This window comes from Epinephelus fuscoguttatus, linkage group LG10 (genome assembly GCF_011397635.1).
Source record: "Epinephelus fuscoguttatus linkage group LG10, E.fuscoguttatus.final_Chr_v1".
NCBI lineage: Eukaryota > Metazoa > Chordata > Actinopteri > Perciformes > Serranidae > Epinephelus > Epinephelus fuscoguttatus.
Window position 1 is genome coordinate 1,184,931 of NC_064761.1, and position 23,294 is coordinate 1,208,224.

Genomic DNA, 23,294 nt, shown 5'->3' on the forward strand with positions numbered 1-23,294 from the left:
TCCTTGCTACGGGGAGACATATCATCGGGCACTTCAAACGCTCCCCTCAAGCGTACTGTGCATTCCACGACGTGCAGCTGCAGCTGGACCAGGATGTCAAAAAATTCCAGCAAGACGTTGCCACTCGGTGGAACAGCAGCTATTACATGCTCCAAAGTCTGCTGCAGCAAAAACGGGCACTTGCTGCTTTTGGAGCCGAGCATGAAGTTCCTGCTTCCTTCAATTCCAACCAGTGGGGTCTGATAGAAAACATCCTAAAAATCCTGGAACCATTTGAGGAGCTCACAAGGGCAATAAGCACATCCACTGTATCTGCTGCTGATGTGATCCCATCTGTGATGGCCTTAAAACGGTTCCTGAGCAGAGATTCCCCATCAGATCATGGTGTGGGCACCACAAAAGCCGAACTGCTGAGAGCTGTAACCCGGAGATTTGATGGGATTGAAAACGAGCCCCTCTACACTTTGGCTACTCTATTAGACCCAAGGTGAGGAAAAACATTTAGCCTAAAATAATCTGCAAAATATACTTAAGTTGAATTAATAAAACAATGTTATTTATTAGCCTAACACTCACATTTAGAACAGCAAACATATGTTCTGTTAATTGAATAATATCTGTTCTGTCTTATATATTTGGCTTTTACACAGTAAAACAGTTTTACACAGAAAAATCCTCAGTGTCAATGTAACTAATGGACCATTTGGTTACAGTTTTATTTTAAGTTGCTCTAAAAGAACAAATGCCCAGTTAAATTAATGTGATATTTTATTTATTATTTTTGTTTTAATTAAGGTACAAGGATCGATGCTTTTCTGCAGAGCTGAAGGCACACACACGGGGGCTGCTGTTAGATCTGCTGGCTACACAGACGGGCCCTGATGAAGGACAAGAACCTGGAGACAACAACAATACAGATGAGCCAGCTGAGAAGATGCCACGACCTGGTTCCTTGTCATCGATGTTGGGTGAGATCATGCAAGAAGAAAGGCCACTGCAGCAATGTCTCAGTTGAATCTCTACCTGTCAGAGCCAGTCATCTCTCGAGATGCTGACCCACTGGCTTACTGGAGAGCCAATCAGGATCACTTTTCTGCCCTCACCATTGCTGCAAGAGCTTACCTGTCAGCACCCTGCACAAGTGTGGACAGTGAGCGCCTGTTCAGTGCTGCATCCAACATCCTGGATGATCGAAGAAGCAGGCTTTCAGCCAAGAAAGTTGACATGCTCCTCTTTGTTAGAAAGAATCTGCCATTGATGCATAAAAAGGCATAGGCATTTATGTAGCCTAAGTAATATAGCAGCAAGTTTAAACCTCCTTTTCTGAATTTAAAATAATGTTTGTTTTGCCTAGGAGGGGGAGCATTGTTTACATTTTATTTAGTACATATACTTGGCTGCTACTTGTTTTATTTATTTTATTTAAGTGCTCCTATACAGACATTTCATTTATTTTATTTGTTGGAAATATATGTGGCCTGGGTGCCGTGCCATATTTTCTGTTCACCTGAGTGCCATTTATGAATGTTTTGAGGGAGAATTACTGCCTTTTATTTGCACTACTGTGACTGTTTATTGGAGTTATATATACATGTATATATGAACGTTTTGAGGGAGCATTACAGCCTTCATTTGCACTACTGTTACTGTTAATTGGAGTCATATATATATGAATGTTTTGAGGGAGCATTACTGCCTTCATTTGCACTACTGTGACTGTAAATAATTTCATAGAGTTATATGAATGTTTGAGACAGATTACTGTCCTTTATTTGCAGTATACTTGAAAAGTAATTTAATTACATGAAAGTAATTTAATTACAATAAGTTAAGTTGTTGTGCCCATTATTTGTGTCTCAAATTATTTTGGTTTGTCCTGATTAAACTTGAATGCCCATTAGAGGTTATTGATGTTTAAACTTCTCAGTTCAGGACAAAAAATGTCAACAAAAATCCTTTTTATGATACTCAGTAAACTGTATAAATACGGGTAAACAAGTTATTTAAATAGACACATTTGCTTCCTCACGTGATCGGATCGGTGATCGGTTTTTTTAAACTCTCTGATCGGTGATCGGTGATCGGCCCCTAAAATCCTGATCGTGTAAAGCCTACAAATCATCTGTGGTCCTGTGAATCCCAACAATGTGAAACTTTTCTGCGTCTCTGCCATTCTCTCAGTCTCCTTTCCTCCTCCATTGCAAGCAGCATTTATCCTTTATCCATTAGTCATCGTATGTGTTTTGATTCTTGTCTGACTTCTGACCTGCTAGCGCTGCTGCCCCATGGCTGATATAAGCAGAACAGATGCAGGGCAGATGCCTGTCCTGCCTGCCTGTCACTTTCTAGGCTCAGATTGTGTGACTCTCTCTGAATTATGTTTTACAGCTTGGGTATGTATTGTTGGGGCTCCATTTTTCCCTGGGCCCAGACCTCTCTGATTTAACCAGACCCTAACTGTCCCCTGTCCCTCGTCCCACCCCGCTCCGTCTTTTACAGCATTGCCCGGGCCCGTGCTGCCATGCTGAGCTCTATGTCATCGGAAGGGAGGATGTCATTTTCTTACGTAAAGCAAAAGAGTGAGGACAGCCCTAAGGTTAGTGTTCACCTCAGAGATGCAGAAATCTTATTCTCCAAATACACACACACTTGGGGATTGACCCAGGCTGCTAAAGTAATATTGGCCCCTGTGCATTTTAATGCCTCATTAAAACTGAGTCTGTGTGTCCTAGAACAGTGCAACATTCTTCCTTTCATTATGTTTTAATCCACTTTTTATTTTAATGTAGTCCCGTCTTGATACCTACACATGAAGTGCATTCAGTTTCTACATATATATTTTTAGAGGTTGAAATTAGTAGTAACAGTAGTAGTAGTAGTCAAGTAAAAACTATTACCACATGCATAATTTTAAAAAAACAATCTGTGCCTACTGTGCAGCAGGAACACCAAATACCAAACATAATACTAAATAAGCATATCTCCATGTGTAAATCAGACGCTGGCTCTGAGTGAAGGGTTGCCACTGGGATATAGTTTGAATTGAGGTGAGGCAGAACACACAGACTGAAGGCAATGCTTTCAGTCAAAGCCAAAAGCTGGGCATCAGAGATGAAGTGAAAATTTGTCGTAGTTCAGGTTGTGAGGTATGGCATTGGACCCGATAAATGGCTGTTCACTGTATATAGTTTCATATATCTTTCTGTATTTTTCACAGTAAATAATATTTATGCTTCCAATATTGATATCAATGAGAAAAGACTGCAGTGCCTCACTACCTGCTGGGCATTCAGAGAAACATGCTGTATTTTTTTTGTCAGGTGGTGGTGACCTTTTCATTGCTGCTAACATCAGCAAGAGGTGGCTGAGATTAGAGGTTCCACTCCCTTTGTGGCACACACAGGGTCCGAAATTAACACTGGCCAAGCGCCAAATGTGGGTAGATTTTCCGTTTGGCGAGTAAATCTGGAAAGACTATCCGCCACAGTGGCGGGAAAGTGTTTGTACAAAAATAGTCATGTCCTAAAGAAACTATGCTGAGAGTCCCTGCTGCATGATGGTATCTTTAAGGGGTGCACAGCTCTGCTGCCCCTGAGCTGCTCCTGGGCCGTGTGTGTCAGGCACAGACAGACTCACATACACGCGCATCTAAATGGTGGCATGAGACTGACTGTCTGAAATGCTCCGAGTTTTGCGGCACTGTTTACTGTACCAGACTGATCCTCTGATCTGCTAAAATATCACTTGCCGCTGGTCTGCTGCTAGCTAGCGTTGCAGCCATACTACTATACATACTATGAAGGTAATGAAATAATAACACAGAGGCCCGGTAGTCTGAACCAATATGGCCAACTCTTTATTCCTTCCGACACTGTCACTCCACTTAGCTCCACTTTCTTCTTTCACAATAAGAGCCCTGGAAATATACATTGGATCACTGCTTAGCATCGTTAGACATTAACTGTTTTTGTTTACCTACCACTGTAGCTGGTGGTTAGCAAAATCTACCAGCCACTTGAAGGATCACCATTGTTTTTTGGCTGGTGAGTGAAGTACATCTAGCAGCCACTTGCATATTTTAACAGTGTTTGACTGGTGGCTGATGCCAATTTCCAACCCTGCTACTTACCAGTGGGAACTTATTTACATGCTGAGGCTGTAGTGATGAGTTCATCAATATTATGAAATAATTTTACTTCAGATTTTGATCTGGCCTCTTCTTTAAGTTTTTATTCAGCAAAATGCCTTATTCTCTTAATAAATGTACTCAAACAAATGGATTTTTGAAACAAGAAAAGGCCATTTATTATTTTGGCAGGTTAAAAAAAAACATGCTTGGCCAGTGGATTTTTTCATCTAAATGATAAGAGGAAAATATCGTTTTGCTGTAATTTGTGGTCAACAATGATAGCAGAGTAAAGAGGCCACAGTGAAATAATAGATAATGTTTTACTGGAGTTGATGACAACTATATTCGTAACTGTAAGCAAAATAAAACCTTTGTGAGCCTTTGTGAACACTAGTTCAACAAGCATACATTTGCATAAGCATTTTCTTTTTTTGGTGCTGTTTTCAGTCATCCATCCACTGCCAGTCTTGGTCTCAGTGAAGTTTGTCCTCCCCTAAATAGTGTTTACTGTAGCTGTGCCATCTGCAGTGGGGGATTAGGGCTGAAGTTGGGTTATAGTTAAGCATAGCAGATACGATTGGTTGGGGTTAATGTAAGGTGAAACGCATAACAGCAGGGAAACAGACTTCGAATTTCCCGGATTCTTGTAGATCCAGATGTAGACCCCCACTCCAAAATCAGCCCCTCCTCCCTCTACCAACATCACCCCCTCAACAATCAATCCACAGAGGACAGAATGAATGAGACAAAGTGACTGATTCTATGTTCTTCATTCTTTTGAAATGTTGCTCAGTGTTGTGATGTTCTTGTAGTTAGATATTAGATGCATTTGAGTTTATGTTGTAACTGTGCTGTTGTAATCAATGCTGGTGCTGCTGTAGAAGCAATGTTTTTTTTCTATTCTAATTCTGTTCAGAATATATTCTTTTAACAGTACCTATCCCTACTCACAAAATTGGTTGAGGGTTTAATTAGAGATTAAATAAGAGCTCAAAAATATCAGCAACATGGCTTAGAAACCAGCTGTATGTGCCTCTAAAACACCTATATCAGACAAATGCTGATTGTATGGCTGTTTTGTAAATGAACCTTGCAGGCTACAGCATCTGGAACCACCGCATATCACCTCCAGAGAGCGTTGCCAGGGGGGATCGTGTTGATGGAACTGGCTTTTCAGGTGAGATCAGGATCATTAAGGACACTCAGAATCACCATGCTCACTGACATATTGGCTGACATCACAAAGATATAATTTTGTTGGTCCCTTTTAATGTTAAGCACATTTGGTACAGGTCCTATATGTTTATATGCAATGCAAAAAGTTTCCGGAGCATACTAAAGATTTCTCACAATGACTTCTTCCAGACAGCCATTGGTGTCAGTGTATGACATTGCAATATAAAGGTCAACCATCACAAACTCCATAAATCCTTTCAAAATGGTTTTTAAACGGGGCGTCGGTAGTGTAGTGGATAGTGCCGGCGCCCCATGTACGGAGGCATCGCCTCGCTGCAGCGGCCACAGGTTCGAGTCTGGCTTGCGGCCCTTTACTGCATGTCAGTCCCCACTCTCTCTCTGTCTCCCCGTTTCACTCTCTGTCCTGTCAATAAAGGCAAAAAGCCCATAAAAATAATCTTTAAAAAAAAAAAAAAAAAAAAAAATGGTTTTTAAACAATTTGGAGTGGGCAGACACACCTCTTCCACCATCATCCTTAACACAGGAGCACCCCAGGGCTGCATTTTGAGCCCCCTGCCTTACACTTCAGACTCCAATAGCTTCAAATACCTTGGTGTCCACATCACTCTGGGCCTCACCACAGAACTGTAAACTGACTCAGAGGTGAAAAAAGCAAGGCAGAGACTGATTTACCTCAGATACCTGAGAAAATTTTGGGTATCCCCTCACATACTTAGGAATTTCTACTCCAGCAACATCACTGCTTAGTCCAGAGACATCACCGAACAGGACAGCAAGGCAATTCGAAGACTGGGTCGTTTATCTGAACATACAATAGGCTCTGCTCTGCCCTACACAAAGGGTGTTAGAATAAGGCCAGGTGAATCAAGCTGTTACTTGAAACTGTCGCTGCAGATTGCTAGCTGGCTGCAGAGCTCAGGGCCGCAGCCCTTCCAGTGTGACCAGCCCAACTGGTCAACATGGGCACTGAAAGTATGCAGGCTGTACTCCATGGGAAATCAACACGTTTTGCGGTGCTTCTGTGTACAATGTGAATCCAGCATGAAACTGCCCAATCATACATCCACTACTCCAGTCTCTTAAATGCACAAAGGAGCTGACATTTAGAGAAATTGTATGTATATAATTTCATGTGACACATAATGTGACTGAACAAGCCAGCTGAAGGATAGCATCTGGTTGCCATGGAGACAACTGAATCAATTCACAAAGCGTAAATTAAAAACATAATAAGTCAGGCTTAAGAATCTACAGCCATACTAGCAGCTCTGTGAGGCAGTACTTAGAGGCACACTGGTGCTTTGAGCTAAGTGCTGACATCATCATGCTAAAATGCTCACAATGGCAATGCTGACATGCTTATGTTTAGCAGGTAATGTTTGCCACGTTCACCATTTTAGTCCAGTCACCATTTGCAAGTAGCACTGAACAAAGTACAGCCGAGACTGATGGGAATGTTATTAATTTAGCATCTTCTGGTCATAAACCAAAATATTGGACCCTTTAAAATATTGACCTGCTGGTGGCACTAGATGAAAAGTCAGAAACAGCCACACCTTTCTGGATCCTCAGCCCCAGTTTGATGTGCGGACTTTCTGTAAACAATTAGTAGTTGCCAAGCCCATACTGAAATATTCACTCATTTAATTTTCTCAGACTTGACAAAGCTCCTGCAAAGCCACAGAGAACATAATACCACTGTTTTTATTAAGCTGAGACAAGTAAAATTAGGCAAAGGGTTAACTTTGACCAGAGGATATTGATGGGATCAGAGGTAATGTTTGATTACATTCTCATGTTGTCACAGTACAGTAAGCCAGGATGCTTTTCTGGTCATATTTCCAAGCAAACATCAGAATTATTTGTCTAGTGTCTTGTGTGGCCAGAGCCATTATATTTTTAGGTTGTCCATCCTTCCATCCATCCCATCCTTGTGATTGCTATCTCAAGAATACCTTGAGGGAATTTCTTCAAATTTGGCACATACCTTCACTTGAACTCAGTGATGAACTGATTAGATTTTGGTGGTCATAGGTCAAAGGTCAAGGTCTGTGTGACCTTATCTGTCTCATTCTTGTGAACATGATATCTCAAGAATACCTTGAGGGTTTTCTTCAAATTTGGCACAAAGGTTCACTTGATTTTAGTGATAAACTGATGGTGGTCGTAGGTCGAAGGACAAAGGTCACTGTGACCTTGACTGTCTGATTGTTGTGAATGCGAATATCTCAAGAGCAACTTAAGGGAATTTCTTTATACTTGACACTTATTTCCACTTGGACTGAAGAATAAACTGATTAGAATTTTGTGGTTGATGGTCAAAGGTCGTAGCTGGGATAGGCTCCAGCCCCCCCGCGACCCTCAAGAGGATGAAGCGGTTAGAAGATGAATGAATGAATGAATGGTCAAAGGTCAAGGTCAGTGTGACCTCATAAAATATGTTTTTGGCCATAACTCAAGAATTCATATACTAATTATGACAAAACTTCACACATATCTCTAATAGGATAAAATAATGAACTGATGACATTTTATATCCAGAAGGTCAAAGGTCAACTTTACTGTGACATCATAATGTTCTTCATAAAACACTTTTCTGGACATTACTCAACATGATATCTCAAGAACAGAAGGGGAGACATTTGGTCAGATACTGAATTAGTGACACTAATCTTGGGTGTCCATCTTGAATTGTGCTGATTGTATTGATCTTCTGTGCTGGGGAAGGAAGATGTGTGTGAAGCATCCATGTTTTCAGACATGGATGTGAACTGTAAGAGAAGCTTGACTGGTGTGTGAAGGCATGCAAACACAACGCGGTAATTATAGTTTCTTGGAAAGATAATCATGTGCTCCTCATGTGTCCTCTCCTTCTGCCAGGGGTGTTACTTCTGTGTGAAGCAGTATGCGCTGGAGTGCTCCCGCATACCCATGGGCCAGACAGTCAACTCCCAGGTAAATGACTGACAGAAATCTGTACTGCTGTGTGGACACACAACACTAAGCTGGTCCTTTATTCTGTGGGATCATGCTTTTGGCATGACAGAGAGCAAGAATAACAAAAGAAAATGGACAGGGTTCAAATTGGTCCTTGAAATCATGAAAGTTTGTGAATTTAAGGGGTAGATATCAAGGCCTTGAAATAGTTTGAAAATAGACATAAATAGACATGGGTCATTGAAAGCGCTTGAATTTTGATATTTTGTGCAAGAATAGAAATTGAATCTCTTCTGATATTGTCTGCCATCACTGTAACACAGCACAATAGAGAAGTGCTCACACATTCAAGCCCCTCTCTCTTTAATTGTTGTCTGTGAGTTTCTGTGAAGCCTGCTACATTTCATTATAAAGATCATTACATCACAATTCTCATCACATTACATAAGAATGTCAAGTTTTAGCCATCATGATGCCAGAATAAAGAGGAGGGTTTGTAAGACTAAGCACAGTGCCAAATGAAATGAAAAACTACCCTGAGGCACATTTTGCTGCCATTTCTGGTTGCACTGCTTCAATCTTCCTGTCAGCTTTCTGTCGGAGTTTCACCATGGGTAGGGATCAGGTCCTCCACACACACACACACACACACACACATACTCTCACATAGACAGATTTTGTTTCATTTGTTTTGGATATTTAATTTTTTTTCACATTCCAAGTCAAATATCTGAATATTCTTTGTTCTTTGAAAGGGTGTACTTGTCGCACATAATCATGGTAATCTCTGATGTTGTATTTATGAATCTGAGCTGGTGTTGTGTGTTTTTGGTTTGTTTGTTCCTATTACTTAGTCCTTTGTACTTTCTCTCTGTCTCTCTCCTGTTGATTGCATAATTCATGTTCTACTTATTCAAAAAGTTTAAATTACAATAACTCTATTGTGTGTTCTATGCATAAAGCTGCAATTTGTGTTTTCTACACATTGTCAGAGGTGCAAATTGTCACATCTCTGATTCTGCATTTTTGTAGGATTTTAAGCTTTTCAGATTTAACTCTGATCTTATCTGCCAACAACCCACATCATAATTTCCTGTTTTCAGCCCTGGTACTATACTACTGTGGGTGATCTTCACAAAGTGTTTACATTCTCTCCCACCTGTGACTGATCCATTTTCAGATTTTAGGACCAGATCACTTTGATGTGACAAAGGCAGAGAAGGGTGTTTTAAAAAATGTCAGTGATGTCATGGCATTTGTTTCTCTCTCTCTGGTGTCAAAATGTCTACAAAGTAACAGATTGACTGTCAGAACAGAGACAGTGGCTTTATACACAGCGGGGGGGGGGTTTAAGTGGCGAGAAATGAAGAAAGGATGCATTCATTACAGCTATTGTGTGTGCTCAGGAGGTCCTTGAAGGAACAATCAGTGTGTCTCAAATCACATATTTCTGTACTAAACATACACGTTTTGAGTGCACTAGTGTACTAAGTGTGTTCACACTGCATAGTGCAGGAAAATGCAGTTTACTACTGGCGCACTCAAAGCCTGTTAGTTACACATGTTTTTTGTACTGTCAACGTAGGTCACAGCAGCAGTCACACAATGAGATGGTCATCCCAAATTTCTGACACTGTCAGAATTTTAACCCAAGCTGTCTTTGATCCATCTTTGAAACTCTCTCATTGTGTAACATAGGACCACCGTTTTAGAGCCACAACCAAAGATACCGCTATGTTTCTTTTACATTGTTCATCTTTCGCGGGGGGTCCCCCTAATATAATGGTAGGGGAAACACTGCCACCATTTTGATCTAATAACATTGTAGAGCAGCTGTCACACTACTTCACGCTGGTTTAATGCATTGTAGTTTTTGTAGCCTCCTGGACTGTCCCAGTCCCACATCTAACCTTTTTACATGTGCCAGAACAAAAAAATTTAGGCTCTAATCAGCCACACTGGTACCTAGAAGGCTATTAAAGAAATCAAGGAAGGGTTGCCCTGACTACGGTATCTTAGCTCCTCTAGTTTTAAATATACAATACATCAATACATCTATGAAAGAGTTTCAAATACAGAGGACCAAAATGGGGCAATTGACCAGCAGGAGAAAAACATATGATACAGAGTAGCAGGGACGGTATGACACCTTTAGCAGATAGGATCGACCTCAGGGTACAACCTGGCAAGCCTGCTTCTGCATAGGTGTAGGCGATGAAGCACCTTAAATTGAATTACACCGTGTCTCACATAAAAAGAAGATTTATGTATTCTGTCAATCGCATACTGCTAGGTTCTACACGATACCATCATCCCAAATTCCTCCTCCCAGGTGCATTTGAGATGATTAAGAGAGGGGCTAGAAATATCTTGAACCATACTATACAGCTTAGAAACACTGCCTTCTTGGTACGGGTTAAGGCTAAAGCAGTTTTCCATCCACCCCTCAGGTGGGGGCACTGGAAAGGAGGAGAAATGCTTTTGAGCGTAGTCTCTAATCTGGTAATATCTAAAATAATGGTTCTTTGGGATGTTATATTCTTTAACTAGATATTCAAAGGAAACAAATGCACCATTTTGGAAGAGGTCAGCTACACATTTCAGGTCTTTTTGGTACCACAGATGAAACGCAAAATCCAACAGGGCAGGCATAAAAGCAGGGTTGTGGACTATGGGGGTGGACAGAACCATGTGTTTAAATCCAAAGTGTGTCCTGAACTGTGACCATATCTTAAGAAAGCTACTAACCACTGGATTATTTGAGTGATATTTTTTACTGAGTGGCAGAGCAGCACATAACAGGGAGGCCAGGTCTAGTGGTTCACATGAATGCCATTCCATACTGGACCAAACAGGTCCATTCCCATCCCTAAAATGAGACATCCAAAATGTAATTTTGTGGATATTCGCAGCCCAGTAGTAGTCAAAAAATTAGGAAGTGAGAGCCCCCCCTCTCACTTCCATCTCTCTAAAAATGACTTATGAAAGCGAAGAATTTTCTTATTCCAAATAAATGTGGTAACATGCTTATCCAACTCCTTAAAGAAGGATTTTGGGAGAAAAACAGGAATTGACTGAAAGTAGTACAGCATTCTTGGCATGATGACCATTTTAATGGAGTTTACCCTGCCTGCAAGTGAGATGGTAAGAGACGCCCAGCATTTGAGGTCCTCTTTCGCCTTTTCAAGGGCTGGCTGCAGATTCTTTTTGAACAGTTCTTTAAATTCCCATGTTACACGTACCCCCAGGTAAGTAAATGAGTCAGTAACTACTTTGAAGGGAAACTGAGTATAGGAGAGTTCCAATGCCATTGTATTAAAAGGGAAAAATAAGGTTTTGATTAAATTGATTTTGTATCCAGATGCAGAGCCAAAGGATGCAATTGTATCAAGTGCAGTTGGAATTGACCTAAGTGGATCTGTGCAATACAGTAAGCGGTCATCTGCATATAGAGCCAATTGATGTATATGACCCCCCCCCCCCCCCCAACACACACACACACACACACACACACACACACACCCAATGCCCGTGGAGTTAACCTGTCCTGACCTGTTTATTTTAGTTAGTTAACTGTTAATAAAACCGTTTTACGTACGAAGCCCTCGTCTTGCCAATTGGATATTATTCCCGCATCTTTTTTAAAGGAGGTGGTCCTACCGTCCTTTCCATTTTAAATAACTCCTTAGTCTCCAGTGTTTTTCCCTCCTCTTTTAAGCATGCTTTAATCCAACCTCTTTTAAAGAAACCTGGTCTTGATCCTCATCTTCTTGTTAATTACAGACCCATCTCAAAATTATCCTTTTTATCGAAGATTTTAGAGAAACTGATCTCCACTCAGCTCCTTACTCATTTGAGTAACAACAGTTTATTTGAAAAGTTCCAATCTGGCTTTAGAGCCCACCATCGCACTGAGACTGCCTTGGTTAAGGTTACAAATGATCTTCTTTCAACTCTAGATGCTGGTGACTCCTCAATTCTGGTTCTCCTAGATTTAAGTGCAGCCTTTGACACGGTGGACCACGCCATACTTTTGAACCGGTCCTGAACGAGTCCTGGGTAGGTCTAGGTGGCACTGCCCTTAATTTGCTCTGTTCCTACCTCTCAGAGAGAACCCTTTCCATTGTTATTGGCAATGTCTCATCATCATCTGCCCATCTCTCCTGTGGTGTCCCACAAGGATCTATCCATGGCCCTTAATTAGTTTTAATATATATGCTCCCTCTTGGTCAGGTTATCCACAAACACAACATTCAGTTTATGCTGACGACACCCAGCTTTATGTCCCACTTAAATCCTCTAACCCCAGTTGTCTTGCTTCCCTCACGGCCTGTCTTGTCGACATCCAATGCTGGATGTCCCAAAACTTCCTTCAACTCAACACTGACGAATCAGAGGTTCTTTTGTTTGGCCCCCTCAGTTCCAGATCCCATTTCCAAAACATCTTGGCTCTCTGGCTGTGAATGTCAAAGGTGTTGCAAGAAATCTGTGTTTTATTTGATTCTAATCTTTGTTTTAAGGCCCATATTAAGAAAACCATGCAATCTTCTTTTAAGCACGTAAGAAACATTTCTAAAATTAGATCGTTTTTATCTTTCCATGACCTCAACAAAATTGGGGCGGCAGTAGCTTAGTCCATAGGGAGGTCACCTGTTCAAGTCCCCGACCGGACCAAATATGGAGCGTGGACTGGTGGCTGGAGAGGTGCCAGTTCACCTCCTGGGCACTGCCGAGGTGCCCTTGAGCAAGGCACCGAACCCCCCAACCGCTCGGGGCGCCTGACCAAGGCAGCCCCCTCACTCTGACATCTCTCCACTTTGTGCATGTATAGGTCCTGTTTGTGCATGTGTATGTCTTTCGGACCTGTGTGTTAATGACAAAAAAAGAGTGAAAAAATTGAATTTCCCCTCAGGAGGATTAATAAAGTATATAAAATAAAAAAAAAACCTCTACACCTGTCTTAGCCAGAGTTGTCTCCACCGTCTGCAGTTGGTACAAAACGCTGCTGCCAGACTGATCACCGGTTCAAGGAGATTTAAGCACATAACTCCAGTTTTAGCTGCACTTCACTGGCTGCCAGTTAAATTTAGAATTGATTTTAAAATTTTATTGTTAACTTTTAAAGCTCTCCATGACCTAGCTCCCGGCTACATCACGGAGCTTTTAATTCCCTACAAGCAAGCCGGTAATTTGAGGTCCTCAAATATGACTGTTCTGTCCTCGATGCGTGCTATGCCTGTATGACAGGCAGCTAAACGCTTCACTTCAGTCAGGACTCTGCATGTAGTTTGACAGGTTTATTGACGAAGCAAAGTGTGAAACTACACAGAAAAATTGACAAATAATAATCAAATCATGAATATCATATGTCCATAAATGTATAAAGCATAAATAAACAACACCACGTAGCATGGATGCACTATATTAGCTGAAAATAGCATAGCTAATGACAACAATATGCTAGAAAGAAACGTAAATGATGTGAGCTACTAAAGAGCATACAATTTAAATTTACCACTTAAACGTAGCACATGAGAGTAAATAAACATATCAATAATACATACCGACGATGCAACCTCAAACAAGATGTATGCCGAAGCGGCCGATAAACACCGTGAGCTGCCAAAACATCTCGACTACAGTACATCTGTACATCAGTACATCTGCTCCATGATGTCATCATGGAGGAGTGGGAGAGGATTCCTGAAGCAACCCGTGAGCTCTGGTGAATTCCATGCCCAAAAGGGTTAAGGCAGTGCTAGATAAAAATGGTTGGCACATAAAATATTGACACTTTAGGCACAATTTGGACATGTTCACTGTGGGGTGTACTCACTTACGTTGCCAGCTGTTTAGATGTTGATGGCTGTGTTTTGAGTAATTTTCAGAGGAAGGTAAATCTATACTACTATACAAGCTGTACACTGACTACTTTAAGTTATATCAAAGTGGCATTTCTATAGTGTTGTCCCATGAAAAGATATAATGAAATATTTGCAAAAATGGGAGGGGTGTACTCACTTATGTGAGGTACTGTACGTGACCTAGTTCTCACTTCTTTAATAAAGTTTTCAATTCAAAAAAACAAAACATAGACTGCTGAACTAAAATTGACCAGTAGGTGGCAGTATTGCGCTTTTAACTTTCTCTTCTCTGTAAAATACAATGAAATGAATGAAAGTAGATACATGAAATGATTTTTAAGCTTAACACATTGATTATAATGAACTAAAACAGAACAATGACTCTGCTGGTTATACCTAGGACTAGGGAGACAGGGCCTTTGCCATCTATGCACCCCGATTATGGAACAATCTTCCTGAGGACATCAAGTTAGCCAGCTCCATATCTAATTTTAAATCTCTTCCAAAAACTTATATCTATAAAAAAAAAGGCATTTTATTCCTGCTAATAGCAGCAGTCTAGTGCATCTATGCTCTTGTTCTCTTTTCTCCTTCTGTTTTTACTGATTTATTCATTATTGTTGTTATGTTGTTTTTATTGTTGTTTTACTATGTTATTGTTACTGTATTTTTTATTCCTTGTGCATGCACCTTGTAACTTTGTTAAGTAAGGTGCAATACAAATAAAGTTTATTATTATTATTAAAGCCTAGTTCACATTACATGATTTTCACCACGATTTTGACGTCGCAGAGGATCTTGAGAGCCACCTTAGGTCAGAGGTGAGTCGGCAGATAGTCTGCCATGACAAGTCCTCATGTGTGAACAAGCCTACGAGCAAGTCGTCCCCTTGTCTGAGACTGGGACTGGATATCTGGCATGCTAGAAAACTGGAGAAGTGTGACACGACTGACAAAGAGCATCAGCCAATGAGAGGCGGGATACGTCCCACGTCAGCACACAGGAGGACGGAAGAAATGTGATGAGGACAAGCCGCAAGGTTGCCAGGTCTGCTTATTAGCCGTGACTTTGGGCTTGTTCCTAAAGTGGAGTTGTTTATTTGGGCTTGCTCTCTAAACGTCGCCTTCCTCTATATATATCTGCCTAATAAGTTATTTAAACCCATTATAGTGTGTCAGGAGTCGCTTCTTTTGGGCTTGTTTCCATAGCCCTGATTGCTTGTTTCTCTCCCAAGATCTGGCAACACTGACAAGCAGGCAAGTAACATCAACAATGGTGGCATCCACAGGATCATGGGGAGCGCACTGTGTTTGGACCCAGGCCCTGGAGGCAGATCTGATTCAACACTGGAGAGAATATCCATGCTTTTACAATGTGTCGTCTCCAAGTTAAAAAGTTTGGGGCTCTGTCGGCGAGGGCTCACTGTCCTTGCAGGTGATATACGCCAGACCCAGCCCAGGATGGAGGTCTGTACAGGGGCAACAGTAGTCTTGGTGGCAGATAGGTTCAGACCACAGTGTTGTAGGGCAGAAAGAACCCGCCTCCAGACAGCTAGCAAGTCCTCAAGAGTGTCTGCGCCGCAATACAGGTCATCTGCCACTTTGGCCACATGGCCCTGTTCAAGGAGGTCTCCAAAGACTCTGCATGTTAACTCCTCCAGCGCCGTCTCGGACCCTGGCATGCCCATAGCACTCCGCACGTACACACGGACACCCTTAAAGGGCGTGAAGACCCCACAGTACTTCCATGAGTCTCTGGATAAAGGGATCTGGTAGAAAGCTTTGGTCAGGTCTGTGGCAATGATGTATTTCCACTGGGCTATGAGGCGCAGAGTGGAGTCAACATCAGGCATCAGAGAGGGTTGGGGCTTACTGTATCGGCCGACATCTGCAAAGGCCGTGACCAGGCAGAAACCGCCGCCAGGCTTCTTGAGGAGGAATGAAGGATTGACATATTCCACCGTGATGTCGATGTCCTCGGGCCTCCTGAAGATGCCCATGCCCTCCAACTCGTCGAACTGAGCCTGGAGCTCTTGCAGCTGACCCCTGGAGTATTGTGGAACCCTCCCCTTGCGTTGTGGGGGTAGGACAGGACCCATGTTCACCCTGGCCTGGAATGGCCCCACGGTGCCATTGTATCCTTTAAAGTGGGGATCAAACACGCTGTCAAACTCTCTGTGCAGGGCGCGGAACTTATCCCTGATGTCAGGAGGCATGACGTCATCAGGGTCAAGAGCGACAGGGTCAGAGGACAAGACTGATCTGGTCGTCACAACCAGTCTGGGGGGGTCGGCCAGCACAGCGGCGTCGCTGAGTGAGAGGATATATGTCGCGTGAACATGACACAAGTGGTCGCTCTTCTGAACCAGCCGTGGTTCGCCAGTGAGATTTGGGACACGAATTCTTCCTGACACACCCTGCAGCAAGGTAGGAGTAGGCCATTGGCGTGAGTCTGACTGGTCACGCGAGACGTCCATGTGAGGTTCAATAGCGAGTTCACAGTCCACATCACACAGTTCAGACGGCAGCTCGAGCTCGTGAGGTCTTCATCATGTTGCCTGTAGCCCCACTGTCAATGGTGAGACGCACAGGGCAATGACTATGGAATGCATCCAAGTAGGGGGACTGTTTAATCAGTACATGCTTTACGCCACTAGATGGTGTTGTCTCCTCACTAATGCACTCGCCCACCAACTCATCAGTCTCAGTCTGCTCACCCATCACTTGGCGCGATTTAGCCATGAACATTCTGTCTTGGGGGGGCAGGAACGTGCATTTGCTAAGGAAGTGATTATCAGGCCTGCCGGCACATTTGCTTAAGGGACATGACTTCCTCGGACGGGCAGGCAGGGCTTGCTTTGACCTGGGGAGCTCAGACACGGCCGCACGCATAGCACGGGCATCCTCTGAGGCCTGCAACTCATCTAGTAGTGAATCAAGGGCTTGTGAGATTTCTGGTTTAATGGATGCCAACGTGCAGGACTGCAGTTCAGTGCCACACCTTTGTTTGATGAGCTTTAGCAGATCAGCATGTATGAGGCAGAGCCATGTGAGGACAACAAAGTTCTCAAGTGAGAGCGTTAACTCCTCATCCTCAGTCACAACATCTCCCATGTGGCTGATACTGGAATCCTTACGCAGTAAGTTGTCGTCAGTAAAAGCCATCAGACGTTGATATAAATCCTCTGGTCTCTCATCAGGTTCCCGTTTGATAGCCGCAAGGTCAATCAAGTGGGCTCCAGTGCACTGAAAGCCGTAATGTAGGCGAATAGCTTGCCATATGCTGTCAATGGAAGTGGAGTTTCTGACAATGCTGTGACGAGAGATGACAGGACAGTAATTAGCAATCTGTCCCAGCATGAGCTCCAGCATGGCCACCTTGCGTTCTTTAGTGCGACGTTGGGCAGCAGGAACTGGGTTGACGTCATCTGTAAATCCTCGGCATGGAGACGTTTTGGATATCTTCTCCCATTCTGCACCATTGAGCAGAAATGGGGTAAACTCACCATCAAGTGACAGTGTGTACAACAGGTTCTGGCGCCAGTTCTCAAAAGAGTTCACAGTTTCAGTCTTGGTTAAACACCATTGCTTCAGTGCTCTGTGTGAATTAGCCATGCTGTGCACTTAGCTACCGTTACCTCAACTGCGTCTGGTTGTAGACGTCACTACACTGTGATTCCCCTGACAGGGTAGTTACCGTTATGACTTCGGTAGTTGATAATATCCTCGGGTTGTATTTTCGGGAAGCGCTGCCACCACGCCAGTGGTAGAGGACGATACACATGGATCACACAACGCTGGTTGAGTAGTGCGGCAGCAGCCGTTTAGTGTAAACAAGAAGAGGGGCGAACACAGACACAGAGGAAGTGACGCCCGGTAACCATAACAACCACACCGTACATAGCGGAAGTGACGTATGGTCACTCTGACAACCACAAACAATACTGGCGTAATGTGAACTAGCCTTAAGAGCAACCGCTAAAGGTTCGATTGCAAGGTTGAACAAAAGGGGCGACAGGGGGCAACCCTACCACGTACCCCTCTAGAGGAGGAAATATTTTGACACAACATTATTTGTACGAACTGCTGCTTGTACTGTTGAATATAAGACTTTTATCCAGGATATGAAGCCAGGGCTGAATCCAAATTGGCCAAGAGCTGTAAGTAGATAGTCAAATTCAATGCGGTCAAATGCTTTGTGTGCATCTAGTGATCTGAGGACCTCTGAAGTAGGGCCAGGGTTTGAATAAACTATATTATATAGGCGTCTAAGGTTACCAAATGATACCTTTCATGAACCCTGCCTGGTCAGGGTGGATAATTTTGTTCAAGACAGTTTCCAGGCGCAGGGCTAGGGCTTTGGAAAGTATTTTGTTAGCACAGCAGACTAGACTAACTGGCCCATATGAGTCACATTTTGTTGGGTCTCTACCCTTTTTAAGGAGGACTGATATAACAGCTTGTGACAAGGTAGGGGGGAGAGACCCAGGCGGAATGCTTCTGCATATACCTCACGTAGTACAGGTGTTATTTTGCTGGCAAATTTCTTATAAAATTCAATGGGGAGGCTGTCAGGCCCTGGGGCTCTCCCACTCCTCATAGCTTTAATTGTACAATCAATTTCGGCATTAGAGATATCCCCCTCCAGAGATGCAGCATCGTCCGGGCTCAGTGTTAGGAGTTTAAGGTCCTTAAAGAAGTCTGTAATAGCAGGGCCATCAGTAGCCTCTGAAGAGTAAAGATTCTCATAGAAATTCTTAAACTGTTCATTAATGCCTTCCTGGTCTGAAATAGTTTCTCCAGTTGTTGTTGTGATTCCTGATATTAAACTATCTGCTGCAGACTGTCTTAACTGGTGAGAAAGTAATTTACTTGCACGTTCTCCATGCTCATAGTGGGCCTGTCTAGATCTCAAATAGAGGTCCTCTATATAAACAGATATCAAGGAGTCATACTCCAACAGCAGCTTGATGTGTTCCTTATATAACTCAGCACATGGCTTGGTTGAGTGTTTTTTATCGATGTCACTGATCAAGCTTACAAGTTCTGTCATACGTTTTGTCCTTCTCCTATTCATACTAATTGTATAATATATAACTTGGCCACAAAAAAACACTTTCATAGCCTCCCACATTGTGCCCATGCTTGTCCCTGATTGGCGGTTGGTTTCCAGAAAGATATCTACCCATATGGAAAAGATATAGATAAATCTTATAAAGTTTGTATCTCTTTTGTCTGAAACTTGTATGTAATGCATACGACAGTGAAACCAGATATAAGATCCTTATTAAATTTGTACAAAATGAAACTTGTATGATTTGGGTACTTATAAGAATATTATATGACAGTAATTCCACATACAATATCTTTAGTTGAAAAATGTAATATCAAACTTATATGAGTTGAACAATAATCAGTGAAACTAAACTCTTGTAAGTATTATAGAAAATACTTATAAGATTTACTTGTGGTGCCACAAACAACATAATCTGATAATAAAATTGAAGGGAAAAGCATATGAGTTGACTGAAAGCAGGTTTTCAACATGTAATGACAAAGGACTGTTAAAATGTTGCTAAGTTTAGCATTTTTGCAAAACCAGGCATCATATTCTTCTCTCTAAACTAATTAATTTTTCTAAAATTATGACATGGGTAATATTGTTTAACATTTTAGGAGCAATTATATCCAATAAGTTAGGAAAAATGATTAAATCAACACAGCAAATATTCCCTGTCGAATGTATTCAATGTAACGCAGAGATTGAAAAAGACTATTCATCCCATTCTTGTAGAAATAGTTAGATATATATATATACTATAGATGCAACTCTTAAGAGGTGGCAAGGACCCAACCCTCCAGCATTGGCATCACAATCAATGCCAAGATCACAGAGCTCCATGCCAAAAGTAAAGCATCCCCTTAAATTGAGCTTTGTTGCTGTTTGTTGTTTGTTGTGTAATTTCAGTACTCAGATTGTTGAAAACAAACACACTGTTCCATGTGAAATGATTATTGTTCAGCAGTGGTTAATATTAGTCAATATAAGTGACTAAGCCTAATTTGTTTTGCGAATAAAGTTTGTTGAATCAAAAATTTGCCTAACAGCCATTTTTTCAATATTATAGGTATTGAAAGACAACATTTATGTAATTTGAATGGTAGAAAGTAGTTGTTCTGGGAGCTGACCAAGCAGTTAGTGCATTGCTAGTTTGTTACACAGTTCAATTGTAGTAGTAAAGGAACAAATTAAGTCTTGTCACTTTCATATGTGAGTCATGTGTTTCTTATGACAGAAACTTGAAACTGAACCTATGAAACTGACTGTATAGATTCGTATATATAAAGTATGTATTTTTCATAATCTTATTTCAAATTTCATAGGCTGACATTTAAGAATTCTTATAGAAAAAACATAAAGAAAACATAGTTTATCATGACATTATATCCCTTAACATACAAAAAAACTATATGTAATGGTACATATTCATATATGTTTTTATAGCCTACTGGTTTTTATTAAATGACATATAACCAGCTCGGTGGCCTAGTGGTAGAGTGTCCGCCCTGAGACTGGGAGGTTGTGGGTTCGATCCCTGGCCGGGTCATGCCAAAGACTATAAAAATGGGACTCATTGCCTCCCCGCTTGGCACTCAGCATCAGGGGTTGGAATTGGAGGTTAGATCACCACATGATTCAAATGTGGAGAACAAATTTCACACACACACACAGGTGTGTGACAATCAGTGGAACTTTACCTTTAATGAGCTTATATAAAGCATATAAATAAAGCATAATTCCCCTGCAAAATATATTGATTTACATACAGAAAACATATATATAATGGTATTTGTTCATATATGTAAAGCATATGTCTTTAAAACAGACATATAGGAAAAACTGCAAAAATTTTATGTAACATGTATGGAAAACATACTTTGACATGTACTTTCCTTATATACCGCATACATAGATTTCACATGATTCTTATGTAATTTTTTTTATTTTCTTGTATGAAAAAAATGCAAAAGTGGCCACTTTCAAGAGTAAATCATATAAGCATTATATGATGCACAATACATAAAACATACACTGAAGGTGATGGAACTTCTTATAAGTTTTTTCTATTTCTTTTCCATATGGGTATATGTGTAGAAATATAGTTAATGAAATCTCTGTCTGACAATAAGCGTGGGTTGAGACGCCAAATTCATTGTGGGGGTACATGGTCAGGGAAACAGAGCTGCACTTCCACTCGGCTGTGATTTGAAACAATGATGGTCTCATTATCACTAGATCTGAGGCAAGAAAGTAACTTTTTGTCTAAGAGGAAGTAATCTATTCTCAAGTACGACTGTTGGGCAGCAGAGAAAAAAGAGAATTGCTTCACTGTAGGATTCTTAAATCTCCAGGGGTCCACCATCCCATTGTCCTCAACGAAAGAGTTCACAACACGAGCAGAGTTTGACAGTGGTCTAGTGGGTATAGCAGAGCGATCCACAGTGTGATTAAGCACACAGTTAAAGTCTGCGCCTAAAATGAGGTGATGGGAATTCAAATCTGGAGGTAAATGGAATAGATTACTGAAAAAATCAGAGTTGTCCCAGTTGGGCGCATAAATGCATGCCAACGCAACAGGTGTATTATAGCAAACTGTGTAAAATATAAAAAACAGCCATTATAACAACAAAAACAAAACTAACAAAAGGCTAAACACTGCATGGCTATTAAATACATTCCAAGATGTGGATGGAGAATTCCTTTCACTATATTACCAATTCGTTCCATCCCGCTGTTGTTGAAATGTCTTCATTATCTCCTACAAGCATAGATTGGCAGCTGTGGCTCAGATAGCTGTTCCATTGGTGTGTGACTGTGTGTGAATGGTGACTGAGTAGCAGGTGTTCCCATGTATGGTAGCCTCGGCCACCAGTGCGTGAATGGGTGAAAGTGACATGTCGTGTAAAAAAGTGTTTTGAGTGGTCAGAAGTCTAGAAAAGCGCTTTACAAGTGCAGTTAATTTACCATTAAAATCGCTTGAACTAGGCACACTACCTCCATGATTTCCAGTGGTGCTGCTCCATTTTGTTGATATACGTAAGCTTTCAGAAAACGTGCACAAATATGGAATAAAATGAAATAGGGACAGAAAGCTCTATCCATCTCAGTTTTTGTGTCTATAATTGAGCATAAATGAACCCTTAGTATCAACAGTAGGAAGAAAGCAGCTGGCCTCCAGTTTTGACAATGCACCGGTAAATAATGATGAATAAGGCAATACTGTGCACAGACCCATGGGACCACAACTCAGTGGAGGTAACAGAGAGAATGTCAATACTGTATGTACAGGCATTGTTGTTCTACACACTAACTACTGTAAATATTGTCAACTTCTGAACTAGTCGAATATCTTTTCCACACATAGTTAAATGGTCCAATCTACAACAGACATGGTATTCCTATATTGACCTCTGGACACCAGTCTTATTAAATGGAAGTCCACAGATCTAATATGTGTATGTACCGTTTGTCTTATTACACATTTGTAGTATGGAAAAGGTTTGAGAAACCCTGTTCTTATTTATACTTGTAGTATCTCTTCAGTCTTCCTTTCCATCCATCTGTCTGTGTCTCTGTGTGACTGCCTAGTCCCACTTCATGTCATCTCTCCATCAGGGCAGCCTCCTCACCAAACCTCGTTGCAAGCCGTTTCCAGATGCCACCCCAGTATCTGACTGTGCGGTATGTCCCAGCCATTCTCAGGGGAGGGGTGTCTCACCACAATCAGGCTTCACCCCTCCCCACTGCTCTGCTTGCTGCCATCAGTTCTGGTCTCTTCCTTTCCAAAATCTACATGTCTGTGTTTTTGCCTCTTTGGGAATGAAAAGGTTTCATTGTCCAATGAAGTGTTCTTTCATACCTGTGGGAGCTACAGTTGCTACAACATACAGCTTGACTGTAAAGCAAGAACAAGGTTTAGCAGAATGTAGGCTCTCAAAGATTGGTTTTACTTGGGCATATATCAGGTACTGAAATATCTTATTTTTTGAGGTTCAGGCCTGTGTCATGCTCCCCTGTGATTTCCTTTTCCTCCCTAACTTTTTAACAGGCTGTCCATCTCCGTGCTTGCTGTGTGTCTCATTGTGTCTCATTGTTGTGGGTGTCT

General features: G+C 41.7%; 1 protein-coding gene across 1 annotated transcript in view; it reads left to right on the forward strand.

Moving 5' to 3' along the window:
- Window positions 1-23,294, forward strand: part of szt2 (SZT2 subunit of KICSTOR complex) — a 461,751-nt gene that overhangs the window by 415,647 nt on the left and 22,810 nt on the right. The window contains exons 65-68 of the mRNA XM_049588526.1: window positions 2,500-2,596; window positions 5,226-5,306; window positions 8,208-8,282; window positions 22,805-22,870. Of these exons, the coding sequence (XP_049444483.1) occupies window positions 2,500-2,596; window positions 5,226-5,306; window positions 8,208-8,282; window positions 22,805-22,870 (319 nt within the window). The remainder of the gene's footprint in view (window positions 1-2,499; window positions 2,597-5,225; window positions 5,307-8,207; window positions 8,283-22,804; window positions 22,871-23,294) is intronic.